This window comes from Dromiciops gliroides, chromosome 1 (assembly GCF_019393635.1).
Source record: "Dromiciops gliroides isolate mDroGli1 chromosome 1, mDroGli1.pri, whole genome shotgun sequence".
Classification (NCBI taxonomy): Eukaryota; Metazoa; Chordata; class Mammalia; order Microbiotheria; family Microbiotheriidae; genus Dromiciops; species Dromiciops gliroides.
The window spans coordinates 618729830-618745016 of NC_057861.1; the positions used below are offsets into that span (position 1 = coordinate 618729830).

General features: G+C 42.0%; 1 protein-coding gene across 3 annotated transcripts in view; it reads left to right on the forward strand.

Annotated features, from left to right (window-relative positions):
* Positions 1-15187, forward strand: part of LOC122736285 (Grid2 interacting protein) — a 132654-nt gene that overhangs the window by 52937 nt on the left and 64530 nt on the right. For all 3 annotated transcript variants that reach the window (XM_043978427.1, XM_043978425.1, XM_043978426.1), the window contains exons 5-7: positions 2136-2230; positions 4543-4726; positions 8212-8366. In XM_043978427.1, the coding sequence (XP_043834362.1) occupies positions 2136-2230; positions 4543-4726; positions 8212-8366 (434 nt within the window). The remainder of the gene's footprint in view (positions 1-2135; positions 2231-4542; positions 4727-8211; positions 8367-15187) is intronic.

The window sequence follows — 15187 nt, forward strand, 5'->3', positions numbered from 1 at the left end:
GTCTTTTTCTATTCATCACCCATTTAAATCTGTACCAGAGTATATGCCTTTCCCCTTGGCTCCAGAGGTGAGGTTTGGTGAATATTTTTATCCCTATCAGCTGGGGACATCAATCATGTATCGAGGTAAGAATTTTGGTCCTAGATGGTGGTTGTATTCAAGGTTCTACATATAGAAGAGCCTTAACTCCCCGTTTTTATTTTTAACAAATCGCACCATGGCCAAAGAGGTTGAGAGCTCCCTGAATCCCTTTTCTGATACATTTCCAAGAAACACTATCTCTGGCCTGGGGAATAAGTAATGCTGATTATCTGAGATTGGGGCTCTCAGAAGTAGATTAATCTTACAAATGAAAAGCTGATGTGGCAGCATCTTCTTCACTGTACCAGAACTATGGGTGAATGTGATATACAACTTTTCGAGGCAATGCCTCTAGACATAGTACTGAACATAGGTGACTTTCTCAAGTTTCACATGATGGTTGGGTTCTATTACTCACTTCACTCATTCCCTCAACAAGCATCTATCTCTTATGTACCAGGTACTCTGCTCGGTATGGGGCATACAGAAGGAAAAAGCAAAACAGCCCCTGTCCTCAAAGAGCTTGCATTCAATGAAGAGAAACCATACACTCACGGAAGATTACTAGGAAATGTAAATACAAAGTAATTTGGAGGTGGCTTTAGCAAGTAGGGAAGTTAGTAGAGACTTCTTGTGAGAGGTAGCACTTGGGCTAAGCTTTAGGGGAAGCCAGAGAGTCTTTGAGGCAGAAGTGAGGAGGGACAGCATTCCAGGTATGGGAGACAGCTATTGCAAAGGCATAGGGACAAGAGACGGAGGTATAATGCATAGGCAACAGTGACAAGGCTAGTTTGGCTGGTCCATAGAGGGTGTGAAGGGGAATAATGAAAAATAAGTCTGGAAAGGTAGGTTGGGCTGGATTATAAAGAGCTTTAAAGGACATAGGCGTTTGCATTTGATCTCGAAGGTAATAGGAAATTTTGAGGGTTTATTGAGGAGGGAAGTGATGTAGTGAGACCTTGGCTTTTGGAAAATCACTTTGGCTACTGTGTAAAGGATGGATTGGAGGGGCAGCTAGGTGGCACAGTGGATAGAGCACCGACCCTGGATTCAGGAGGACCTGAGTTCAAATACGGCCTCAGACACTTAACACTTACTAGCTGTATGACCCTGGGCAAGTCACTTAACCCCAATTGCCTCACCAAAAAAAAAAAAAAAAAGAAAAGAAAAGAAAAGGATGGATTGGAAAGGACAGAGGCTTGAGGCAGGGAGACCAATTAGGCTATTTCATTTGTTTCATTTCAGTGTTTCATATGAGAGGTGGTACATCCCTATCAGCTAGTACAGTGCCTGGCACATAGTTGGCAATAAATAAATGCTGATTGATTGGGGTTTTGAACTAGGGTGGTGGCCAAGTGAGAGAGAGAAGGGAATACATACAAGAGATGTTGTAGAAGTAAAAATCAATCAGACTTGAGAACCCAGTGGATACGGAAGAGGTGAAGGAGTGAGGAATTGAGGATGTCCCCAAGGTCGGAGTGGGTATGGGATGGAAAGATGAGTCAGTTTGAACATGTTGAGTTGGAGATATCTATAGGACAGTTGGTAAAGCAGAACCGCAAATCACGAGAGACTGAGTTCCAATATACGGGATGGAAATGAAAATTAAGTCCTTGGGAGCTGATGAAAAGGGGAAAGGGTAAAACAGAGAGAGATGCCATGGCTACTGACACTGGGGCAGAGTAGGATTAGCTAGGCTGTGGTGTTGAAGGTAAACATTCCTGGTCATAGCTACCACACGCTAGTTCAGGGGCATGGGGCCCTCTGACTCCTCTAGGAGAAGCTTCTTGGCAGTGGGAACAAGGCCTCATCTAAACAGAATAAGTAGCTTTCTCTCTACATGTTGCACAAAAGTGAGAAGGCAGGTAACGCTTCTGTTGTGGAAGGAAAAGTGATCAGAGGCATTGCGGTCAGTCCGGGAAGCAGAAAGACAGCTGGGGTTGAATTTCCCTGAGATTTTGCCAGTCTGAATCTCCCATTTCACATCTGCTGCTTCTAACTCCAGAAGTGACATGGAGTGGGATATGAGGCAATTTTTTCCTTCCCTTTTGCAGGAACTGCTCCCATGACAAGGTGGTGTCCATGTTGCAGGGCAGTGGGGCAATGCCAACTCTCGTGGTAGAAGAAGGATTGGTCCCATTCCCCAGTGGTAAGATTCCCCTCTCCTGCCCTCTCTGGAGAAATGATCAGTACCATTCCCCAAAGTGCCCTAGCTATAGCTTGGTCCTGGAGATGGGAATTTAGATAAATGACAGGCTATAATTTGGAGGTTCTTAACTTAATATTGCCTTCACTAAAGTCTTTATTGTGGAGTGAAGGTGATCCCAGGCTCTCTCTGGCAGTAAAGGACAAACTCTAGTAGGGCTTACCAACTTAGAAAGGTTGCAAGGATGGGTACTATGTGCCTACTGAGGGAGGACCAGCCCAACTAACAATAAGAACAATAACAATAATAGCTGATATTTAAGGCTTAAAGATTGCTTTTTATAAATTATCTTATTTAGGGGCAGCTAGGTGGCTCAGTGGATAGAGCACCGGCCCTGGATTCAGGAGTACCTGAGTTCAAATGCGACCTCAGACACTTAACACTTACTAGCTGTGTGACTCTGGGCAAGTCACTTAACCCCAATTGCCTCACTACTAAAAAAATAAATCTTATTTAATCCTTACAATAACCCTGAAAGTAAGTACTATTATTATCCCCATTTTACCAATAAGTACACTGAGGCACAGAGAAGTTGTCCAGGTGACACAGATTTTAAAAAATATATGAGGTCAAATTTGAACTTGGGGTCTTCCTGACTTCAAGTCTAGAACTGCTTTTGCTATAACCAACAGATCTGACTCCATAGAAATGATTTTTTTTTTTGGTCCATTGAACTCATCTACTAAGGTGAAGAGGGGTTGATAATGGTCTGGCAGAAGTTGTGCTTACACAGAAGAAATCACAGATCTTTAAAAATTAACAAAATCAAAAAAGAAAAAGAAAAAAAAGTTAAGGGGCAGCTAGGTGGCACAGTAGATTTTAGTGGATTCAGGAGGACCTGAGTTCAAACCTGGACTCAGACACTTGACACTTACTAGCAGTGTGACCCTGGGCAAGTCACTTAACCCTCATTTGCCCTGCAAAAAAAAAGAAAGAAAGAAGAAAAGAAAAGAAAATTAACAAAAAGCGCCTAGTCTTCTCCTATTTTAGTCTCCAGAGACTTCCCACCCCCTGTCCCTCCCCCCACAATTGATTCCTTCTTCCCCTGCTTTTGTCTGCCCCGTAATGCCAGGTTGATCCCATTTGAGAAGTAACTAAGCTGACTTTGTACAGACTAGTGTACCATGAAAGACTATGACATCCCCCTCATTCTTCTCCCTCTCTCCACCCTACTCCATCTCCCTTGTACATCAGGGAGATAAATTGTGATGCTTATCTGGGTCTCTGTTGGAAAGATTTTAGAATACTAGTCTCCAAAGTGGGTGCCCTTTTCTCTTCCCCCACCCTATTCTGAGGGGAGGGGGGAATGGTTTAACCCTAAAGGTTTTGAGGTCTCTTGATTTAGTTTATATTCCCTGTCCCTTATTGGAGATCAAGCTTCAAGCTACTTTACCTAAGTAATACGTAAGCTGCGAATGATTGACAGCCAGCTCAGAGTGAGAATCCACTGCAGGTTATGTACCTAGAAGGCAGCAAGAAATTCTCATGAGAAAAAAGAGGGAGGTAGATAGCCCTGGAGATCCAGCTTCCCTGAGGACCAGCCTTGTTTTCAAGAATTCAGAGAGATGGCCACTTTCTTGGACTGGCCATTCCGCCATGACTGGAAGGCAAGCCCTTCTTCCTCTCCCTTGTAAAGTCGCTCCTCTTTAAGATGCACTCAAGCCCCATTTTCTGCAGGTATCTTTTCCCGGTCCTCTCCTTCCTGATCTACCTTAGTGTTAACTATTTTGTAGCTATTTTTTTTATTCTTTAAATTTATATTTATGGGGGCAGCTAGATGGCGCAGTGGTTAAAGCACCGGCCCAGGATTCAGGAGTACCTGAGTTCAAATCCAACCTCAGACACTTGACACTTACTAGCTGTGTGACCATGGGCAAGTCACTTAACCCCCATTGCCTAAAAAAAAAAAAAAATTATATTTATGTTATCTATATTTATATGTACTTGTGGTCTCCTCTGGCTCCCCCTTATTGTTTCATTCTTTGTACATATATCCCCAGAGCCTAGCACGTGTAGACACTTCTTAAATAACTAATTCATTGGGAGTGGGAGGGGTCTCTTCCTGGCCCTTGCTTCCTCTGACCAAACCAGGAGGCTACTTATAACCTGGCCATGGGAGATCTAAGGGGAATGTTAGGAGAACCCTTTGCTTCCTTGACCCCTAGACCAATAATGACAGCCAAGTCCTGGGTGGAAAAAATGCCCCTTGCTTCTGGAGAGTTCATTAACACATGCTCATTTTTGTATGTCCATAGACTCAGATTCTCTGGATTCTCCAAACCCCTCCTCAGCACTGACTTCCCTGCAGTGGGTGGCAGAGATCTTGCCTGGAAGCATCCGAATCCAGGGCAAGACCTTCAGCCAACAGTTGGAGCACCTGCTGACACCTTCAGAGCGCTACACCATCTGCAGAGCCCTTGAATGCTTTTTCCAACACAGGTAGTTCTGTCCTCAGTCCTCCTGCCTCGTGGAGACTTGGTGGGTGGGTTTGGGAGGGAGAAGAAGACATGTTGATTTATTTCCCTGACCCTGGTGGTAGTGTCCTCAGAAAGTTCCTTTGCCCAGAGAGGTAATAGCTGCTGTGGGTGTTATTGTTGTCCATCCTTACTTTTGTAAGAGGACTGATGACATCAAGAGGATGATGTGTTGACTTGTAAGGGAATGGGATTGAAGTGAGGCAGGGCTGTGCAAAGTCATCAACCTCACTCTCTCCTACAGAGTCATCTGAGTCCACTGGCAAGACATAAGTCAGGACGACTAGAGATGTCATCTGGGGAGACCTTGGCCGTTTTAAGCTAAGGTCCTTCCCAGGTCTCGGTTTGTCTGAGGCAACACCCGTTCAGTGATTTAAGGCTAGGTGAGAAATGAGGCAAAGAAGGCCTAGTTTGCTTACTCAAAAAAAAAAAAAAGTCAGAGAGGGGAAGATGCTCAGGGTTTCTGGCCAGAACAGAAACAATTGCTATTTACACTCACACTGAACCATCAAAACACAAACAATGGCCAAGTGAGGCTTGGTCTGGGACCTTTTATCGGCCAATTAGTGAGAGCCAGAGTGATTTGGGTTTAAGATATAGTCAAGTAGTTCCTTTTGAATCCCAATGGGATTTATCAAAGCCTTATTTTCTAGAGCTCTGTTTCAAGAAATCATAAATGAAACTATGTGGGATGAAAGAGTTAATTGTCCCCAGTTTTTAAATAATAGAGTAAATAAGTAGGGAAGAAAAATAAATCTAGCCCCCAAGCCCCAAGATATCTTACAAAGTTTCAGTGATCAAAATTTATATTCCTTTGGGCAGATGACCCACATACGAGGGTATGATTCCCCATATGAACAGAGGGAGAGGAGGAAGGGAAAGAGAAAAAGAAGAAGGAAGGAAGGAAAGAAGGAAGGAACTAAGGAAGGAAGGAGCATTGCCAAGCTGGAACTGTCTAGTTGGATCACCAGTGGGACAGCCACTACTATTCACAGATTGTTGTTCATCCCTCATTCTTAAAGAGAACCAGAGAGCACTAAACAGCAGCCCAAAGCTCAATCTCCTTCTTTCCCTCACACTTCATCTTTGAGATCTCCACTGAGGTGGGGAAGGCCTTTGGAACCATAGACAAGATTTCTAGGAATTCATAGAATCAAGATGTCAGAAATAGGAAGGCCCCTCAACAGAGCATGTCAAGGCCCAAAGGAACTTTCAAACATAAAATATAATAAAAGCTGACATGAGCATCCCAATTTAAGAATTACAAAGCACTTTATGTATATTTTCTCATTTGAGCCTCACAACCCTTAAAGTTAGATACCACAGTGATTATTATCCCCATTCTACAGATCAAGAAACAGGTTCTGGGTCCATGGGTACACAGTGATTAAGTGTCAGAAGCCAAATTTGAACACAGGTCCTTTTGACTCCGAGCCTGGTGCTTGTTTCACTCTCTATCCTTGCCATTGCCTCTGACTCAGGAGCTGCCTTGGAGAATGTTACAGTCTAAAAATCCAAACTGTTAGATGGAGCTGGAAGTTCAACTGCTCATTTTACAGAGGACAAAACCAAGGCCCACGAAAACAAAGTGACCTGTCCAGGGTCATGATACAAGACCAGAACTCAGAACTCCTGGTTACTGAGTTCAGTGGTTTTTCTATTGTTCCATTCTGAGAAAAATACCTGGAGTTCAACTCTGACCTCAGATAACTTCCTAGCTGTGTGACTGTGGGCAAGTCACTTAATCTCTGTTTGCCTCAGTTTTCTCAACTCTATAATGATAGTATCTACCTTGAAGGGTTGTTGTGAGGATCAAATGAGATAGTATTTACCAAAGCACTTAGCACAGTGCATGGCACAGGGGCAATATCTAAATGTTTATTCCCTTTTCCTACTTTCAGTAGGCATCGAGGCTCCTTAACTGGGAGGGTCTATTAGGATGTTAAAAATTTCTTCCTGTTCTTCAGCCAGGAGTCCTCATATTCTACTGAAGTAGGGGCAGCTAGGTGGCGCAGTGGATAAAGCACTGCCCTGGATTCAGGAGTACCTGAGTTCAAATCTGGCCCTCGGACACTTGACACTTACTAGCTGTGTGACCCTGGGCAAGTCACTTAACCCCCATTGCCCCACCAAAAAAACAACAAAACAAAACATATTCTACTGAAGTTTCTCCATCTCTTTGATTCATCTCTTCCCTTCTGGCATATTCCTTACTATATAGTTCAGGATATGACCTAGAACACTCCTCCCTTTTGGCTCTCATATATAAAATCCACTGCCCTGTATAACCACATCTGGAATCCCAAATATCCCACATTCCCAGAGTTTACTGGGAAGCTAAGGGATATCCCTCTTCCAACTCACATTCCTTTTCTACTAGGCTTGCCCAAGGCCCTTCCAAGACGAAAGTAGCCTGTGCTTATCAAGAGCACAGATGGAGGCTAGAGTGGCCACATCTCTCACTATAGGTTAGTAGCTATCTGTACAGGGGAAACATCCACTGGTACAAAGGAAATGCTGACCAGCAGCCTGAGGTCAGCTAGCTGCCCTGGACCCTTTAATGTAGTGATTACAGTCAGGGTCTCACTGATTCTGGTGATAGTTGGACCAGTTCCTTGGCTATGAAGAGAGAGAACTTGGAATACCATCCAGGTGCTTTTGGGGACTAGCATGTTAGGAGCAGGTCCTAGACTCAGCATAACTTCTGTACCCATAAGAGCACTGGGACCTCATCCGTTTCTTGCCACTTGTGTGAATTGCATGACTTTTTTTAATTCTTTTTTTTTTTTTGGGGGGGGGGGTTAAGTGACTTGCCCATGGTCACACAGCTAGTAAGTGTCAAGTGTCTGAGGTCGGATCCGAACTCAGGCACTCCTGAATCCAGGGCTGGTGCTTTATCCACTGCGCCATCTAGCTGCCCCCCAATTGCATGACTTTTGATGAGTTCTGGCCATGGGATCTGAACCCTGCTGGTTAGTCTTGTCTACTCATGTCCTGAAAGAGTAGCTGTCCATTGGGGAGGTTCCATCCATCTTGTCTGTCTATAGGTCATGGGAATGAGCTAGAAACACGGCCTGAATCATGTGGGAATTGCCTTTGATGATAAGGAAGTTACTACATACCTGGGAACACCTTTGAAGGTTCTTCCTTTTCCCATAAATAGAGAACGGTCTCTAGGGTAAGGAAGGGACACTTCTAAGAAAACTTCCTTGGAAGAGGAATATGCACCAATCCAGGCTCTGAGGGCCCCAAGTCTAGGCCTCTCCCTGAAAATATATTCTCCTAAGAGCAAGCCAGGCATCAGGCTGCATCCTCCAGGTTTGGGGGTAGCTAGACAGTTACAAGGAAACAGATGACTTCTCCTGTCTTCTAACCCCAGGTCAGAGCTGGGCTCCCTTTCACACCTCTTTCAGTCCTATTCTCAGAACTGTGACTGCTTCTCTCTAACAGGAACATCGATACCCTCATTGTGGATATCTACCCTGTGCTGGACACTCCAGCCAAACACGTCCTGTGGCAGTTCATCTACCAGCTGCTGACCTATGAAGAGCAGGAACACTGCCAGCAGAAGATCGCTCGGTTTCTGGGCTACAAGTCTATGACGGGTGAGCAGTAAAATTCTGAATTGGTAACTGGCTCTAATTAGCCAGAATATCCTTTTTACTTGGAGGGGACTGTTTTTGTGCAAGAGAATGTGAAAGCTAGGGCTCTCCGAAGACTAGGTTATCCCTTAAGATGTGAAGGACTCTGAGTATGAAATGCTCATACCTAGGACGTTTAAAAGCAAGACATTCTATAGGCTTGCCAATACCTCATGGGCGCATGGTCTCTAGGAGAGACCCTGCATTAGCACCATCCATTGTGCCGAGGTGGGGCGGGAGGGCTGGAGGGGAGAGCCAAGATAGGATCGAACTGAGGAAATCTCAACTGGGGCTGGGTAGCCAAGGTTTGGGAAAGAAATGTGTTAAGCTCCATTGTTTCCATAAGGATGAAGGATTGAAAATGCTTCTAACACCTTCTAAATTTGACACCTTTGAGCAAAGTCTCAGTCACCCCATCCTGTTAGGACTCTGGGAGAGATTATCCTTCCAGCACACTTTGGGAGTGAAGGTAAAGACCTATGAGGTAATATGGTCATAGCCTCATATGTTCCCTGGTGGATAAAATGATGAGGTAATGAATTGGGTGCAGGGTAGAGTCATAGCTGTTGGTTCCGCAGGCTTGCCCCAAAGTAAACATGAATACAGCCAGAAGAGGTGTGGGTGCCGTGGTGTTCCTGAAGAAAAACAGTTGTGCCTCGTGCATCTAGGCTTTTTCTCCTTGTCAAGGAGTGTGGCTGATTTCATCTTAGACTGGTAAACTCTGAATTAACCTTTCTTAGCCTGGTAGGGGGTCTTAGGATAGGTTGTAAGATGCCTGGGTCTGGACTTTATTTTTCTCCAACACGTTAAATTTATGTAGTTTTTCTTCCTCTCCCAAAGTAACCAAAATCCATCTAAAATCTACCTCTGGTCAAAGGGGGACTGAGGGAAGGAGAGAGTACTTGCCATGGAACAGGGCCTGTGGCCAGAGGTATGGGGATGCAGCATAGATCATTTTTAAGAACTGGGATACTGACTGTGGTCATGGAAGGAACAGTGAGACACTTGAATGGTACCATTTACTGCAAGATGCAGAGATTTTGAGTCCATACCCTTGTCCTGAGCCACGGGTAATATAGCTCCCTCCTTCACAGCCCCAGGAAACAGTTTTCCTCTTTAAAGCACTCAAGTGCAGCAGTGGTGTATATTAAGTTCAGGTGGGGTTATTTCTGGGGGGAGCTCTAACAGGAAAGGGAGTAAATTGGGCTCAGGAAACTTACTGGTCTTTCCTACTGTTGTTCAATCGTGTCTGATACTTCACAACTCCATGGACCATAGCACATTAATGTTGTTGGGATTTTCTTGGCAAAGGTACTGGAGTGGTTTGCCATTTCCTTCTCCAATGGATTAAGACAAACAGGTTGGGGCAGCTAGGTGGCTCAGTGGATAAAGCACCAGCTCTGGATTCAGGAAGACCTGAGTTCAAATCCGACCTCAGACACTTGATACTTACTAGCTGTGTGACCCTGGGCAAGTCACTTAACCCCAATTGCCTCACCAAAAAAAAAAAAAAAAAAGATAAACACATTAACTTGCCCGGTATCATATAGCTGGTAAGTGTCTGAGGCTGATTTGAACTCGGGTCTTCCTGACTCCAGGCCCAGCACTCTATACACTGAGCCACCTAGCTGCCTCCTTGTCCCAAAAAGGCACTCATTTAGAGAGAATTTGCTACTAGTATTTGCTTCTAAGTCAGTGGCCGCACCAAAAAATTAAAGACAATTCACATGCAAAACATATATTTGAAGCCAAGTTTACTAGAATGAAATTATGGGGGGAAAATTATTGACTGGTGTTTGGTCTCACATAGGCAGGAATCCAGCTTCTGAGGTATCCCAGCTTGCTTCCTGTTGGGGCACATCCCTCTGGACCTATAGGGGATAGGGTAAGGGTCCTTTGCCTTTGGGCTCACTGTAAGTTAAAAAAGGTCACAGCAGTCCAAAGGTGAAGAGTTGTTTACCCCATATATGCAGAAAGTAATCTTTCTTCCTCATATGGAATTTGAGGTTTCCCTTAGTTTTTCCATGCTTTCAAGCTCTATGTTACATATGGGGGATCATGGAATTTGGAAGCCAGCCTTAAAAGTTAACTTAGTCATCTTTGGGCCTGGATCTGTGAAAAAGCCTTCCTAATTGCTGACAGGTCCAGTGTGGGAAGGGTAATCTTTTAGAGGGGTAATAATATTTGTGATCTCATCATTAGTCAAATAATGGGGGCAACCAGTGACCAGACAGATCAAACTTAAGAAATCGAGGTCAGTGTTAGAAGGTGAACCATGAGGGAATTAAAAAAATTTTTTAAAGTAATAGAGACATATGTATCATCTTTATTCCAACACAAGATTTTTCTGTTTAAAATCATACAAATCATAAAATGTTTATAAAAGAGCAGGGAACAAAAAATTCATCTGGATAATACTTAGATTCTCTACTATCTACTCTTTGTCACTTTTAGTATAAGTTCAGACCCAAAGGCCATTGATATCACTAACTCCACTCAGGACATCGATCTCCTGATCTCAGTGGGCTTTCAGACCAGGGTTACATTCATAGAACAATTTTTCTAAGCAAGAGGAATCATCATTTTGTCTCCTGTGCTTTAGATTTATACCAACAAAAATGCGTAGGAAGATCTCTTTAACAAGACAAACCAGGCTTAAGGATTTTTAGCTTAGTTTAGTTTTTCTCATCAGGGACATGGCTCATTCTTATTATTCAGCAAACATGAGAGAAAAAAATCATCTTTTAATTAAATGTGAAATTACATCTGTATATATCTGTGTGTCTATATGTATATCTAAGTAGCACCATTCTTGAATGATAAAAGCTAGGATAATGTAGATAATGCACTTGAACAAATATTCTTGTGTTCTTATTGGGCTATATGCCATAACAGAGGAAGTGGGCACATTTAGATTCAGAGGAGCTGGATTCAAATTTGACTTTAGGGCTTAATATCTGGTAAGTTTGAACAAGCCATTTAACATGTGAGAAAGGTATGGTATAGTGCAGTGGTATCAAATGTAAATAGAAACTGGGAGCCACTAAATTATAGGTAAGGATCCCCGTCAGCAGAATATTGGCTTTGAAAACCACATACTAACATTATCTATGTTCTGTTGTATTTTGTTAAATATTTCCCAGTTTAATATGGATTCCAGCCACTTATTTGAAATTCTTTTTTTTTTTTTTTAAGTGAGGCAATTGGGGTTAAGTGACTTGCCCAGAGTCACACAGCCAGTAAGTGTTAAGTGTCTGAGGCCGGATTTGAACTCAGGTACTCCTGACTCCAGGGCCGGTGCTTTATCCACTGCGCCATCTAGCTGCCCCCAACCACTTATTTGATACCCCTGAGCCAGAGCATTTGACTTAGATTTAGGAAGACCTGAGTTTGAATTCTACCTTAGATGCTTACTAGCTGTGTAACCCTAATGCAAGTCTCTTGACATCTCTGGGCCTTAGTTTCCTCAAATGTAAAGTGAAGGGGTTGGATCTCTAAGGTCACTTTCAACCCAGAATTTATCATCCAATGGTCCTATGATCTCTCTGGGCTGCACCGTCATCTACAAAATGAGGGGGTTGTCCCTAGATGGCTTCTGAGGTCCCTTCCAGCTCTATGTTTATGATGCTGTAAGCTCATATTTTCAAAACAGCCCCTTCCTCTTAGTTACTCTTTTGCAAAAAGAAGAAAGGGACCATTAAACTACTCCTCGATAGTTTTTTCAGATACAAGGAAATCTATTCCCTCAAGATTACTATTTAAACAATTGAAAATTTAATATGAAAAAAGAAAGTCACAACCTGCAGTTTTCACTGCTACTTTTAAGAAAGACCTAGTGGTTCTGACTTTTGAATAAAGGGGGTTATTTTGAGAGCAGGTCTGATAATCTACACCTCTTTTGAGCCCCTGAATGTAAATCTCAACATCTCTCCAGGGTTGGGAATTTAAAACCATATAAAACAAATTACACAAGGTTCATTTTGATGTTTCACATTAATGTCTGGTATCTATCAGATGAGCATAAAAGTTAACAAAAAAACTGAAAAGGCCAACCACAGGAGTTTGTGTATATTAACAGTGCTTCTAGAGATTTTTATAAATGTGAATAAGAAGTCCACTGGTTTGGAATATTGCTCATAATGTCAGATTTTTACTTTTATTAATTGGTTTTACTGAATTTTTTTCTTTTCTTCTTTTATTAAAATTTTTATTTTTTGTTATGTGGGGTGGCTCTCTGGAAGGGATACAACAAGGCCAAATGTAGTTGATATGAAAAACAAAAGATAACAATAAAAATGTAGTTTAAAAAAGTGAATGGGGGGCAGGTGGCGCAGTGGATAGAGCACCAGCCCTGGAGTCAGGAGTACCTGAGTTCAAATCCGGCCTCAGACACTTAACACTTACTAGCTGTGTGACCCTGGGAAAGTCACTTAACCCCAATTGCCTCACTAAAAACAAAACAAAACAAGTGAATGGAAGGCTGTTGTTTGGACACAGAGACAAAGCAACATTAATTTGGGGAGATTAGCTTTTGCCAAATGAAATTATTCTGGAGGAAAAATATGATTTGAGTGGTAGGCCAGAAATCACTTGACATATTCCAATGCTGAATTTTTAATTGAGCAGACAAGACAGAAGCAATAGTATGATGTGATTGTATATAAAAGCTAGAGATCACTAATATTTTCAGAAGTGAAGATGTTGGACTTCATCTACTTCAGACTCTGTTTCTGGATCTTGGTGAACACAATAAAGCTATCAGTCAGTCAATAAAGCACTGGGGATACAAATACTAACAAAAGAAAGAGAGTGCCCATCCTCAAAGAGCTAACAGTCTAATGTGGAAAGACAACACAAAAAGAAGCATGAAATGGGGATAGAGGGGAATGGAAAAGGTACCAGACTTGAGGGCATGGTAGAAAAGTCAGATATGTTCCAAAGTAGTGAATCCAGGTAAGAAATTAGGAGATGTTCTGATCTGAGCTTCCTCCATAAATGGAGGTTTGGGAGTTCATGGCTCTACCCTCCAATCAGTGTGACGGAGGGTGATAATGAAGTAGAATACTGAAGCTCTTGGATCTAGCAGGATGAGATTTTCCCAATATTGAGCTTCCTGGGGCAGCCAGGTGAAAAATAAGGATGATGTAAAAGCCAACGTAGTCCCCTTTCTCTTTTGGGACATGGAGCAGATTCAGCTTCTTGGACTCTGCCCTAAATAGGCAGTTCTGAAAGGGGAGATAATATCATTGATCTAGATCTGAAAGGCATCTTAAAAGTCATCTCATCCATCCCCCTCATTTTAAAGACGAGGAGACCGAGGCCCAGTGAGGTTGAGTAACTTTTGTCCAAAATCTTACTCCTGAGAGAAAGCTGGAACCTTTGTAGCTGCCATTGTAGTCTTAAAACTTGACAACTTATTCTTATTGGTAGTCTGTGAATTCTGTCAACTTATCCCATGTGCTTCATTTTTTTTTTATATTTTTTGGGAAATTTTTTTTATGATTGCTTGAAATACAGTGGTCAGATTCTTATCTCAAATTTTTGAAAAGATTGATAATTCTTAAGTTTTTTCTCCTTGTTCCATCCTCCAATTTTGTAATTTTTTGTCTGCTAAAATTCAAATCTCCTCCTCTTTCTTTTTTTGGTGGGGCAATGAGGGTTAAGTGACTTGCCCAGGGTCACACAGCTAGTAAGTGTAAAGTGTCTGCATCTGGATTTGAACCCAGGTCCTCCTGAATCCAGAGCCGGTGCTTTATCCACTGTGCCACCTAGCTGCCACCTCAAATCATCATCTTCTTCTTTTTTTTTTTTAGTGAGGCAATTGGGGTTAAGTGACTTGCCCAGGGTCACACAGCTAGTAAGTGTCAAGTGTCTGAGGCCGGACTTGAACTCAGGTACTCCTGACTCCAAGGCTGGTGCTCTATCCACTGCACCACCTAGCTGCCACCTCAAATCATCTTCTAATAGAGTGATTTTATGGTCTCATTTTTCTTACTTTTTTTTCTCCTATTCTCTGCTCCATCAAAAAATTACATTTTTTCCATTGAGTGTTATTAGTTTATATTTTCCAATAACACTTCTAAATTTTTGTTTTGTAACCATCTTATCCTGAGATTTATCGCACAGTTTATTTCATCTTGTGTGTGTTTTTGCCAATTTCATTTTTCCCTTTGATTCTATTGGTATTTTTATCTCCTTTGTGTTTAAAATCCTGCTTTCTGATGCTTACTTTAATGCCATTTGAAATTGTTTTTCATGTGACATTATATCTATAATATTTTTATTGCATTGGAGTTCTTTTGTTATTTGTCCATGTATTTGAGATATTTTTTCCTAAAAACAGTTTTCTTTTAGCCTTCCTGACTTTGCTTTTAAAGGACTGTTTAACTGTTTTGTATTCATCCTCAGTTCCCTACATTTGCTTTCATCTTTTATACATATTATGAAATCAAAGTTAATCATTAACTTCCTTTTGTATCTACATTTTTCCTTGGACAACTCCTCTTTCTTTCCTTCATTGGAATGGTTTGTCTTCAGATTTTCATTCCTTTAAGTTTCCAATTCCTTTTAGTTTTTCCCTTGTAGATTTTCTGAATGCTTTGCAATTGGCTCTCCCTAAATCTAGAGAGTATACAACAGACTATACTTAGCTTTCCTCTCTTTATCTTAAAATCTAAGATGTTGCTCTGCCTGTTATCTTGTCATATTGGTTTATGGAACATTTTTATTTTTATAAAATTAAATGCATCTACATTGCGTCTTCAAATCTTTTCATTTGTTTGATA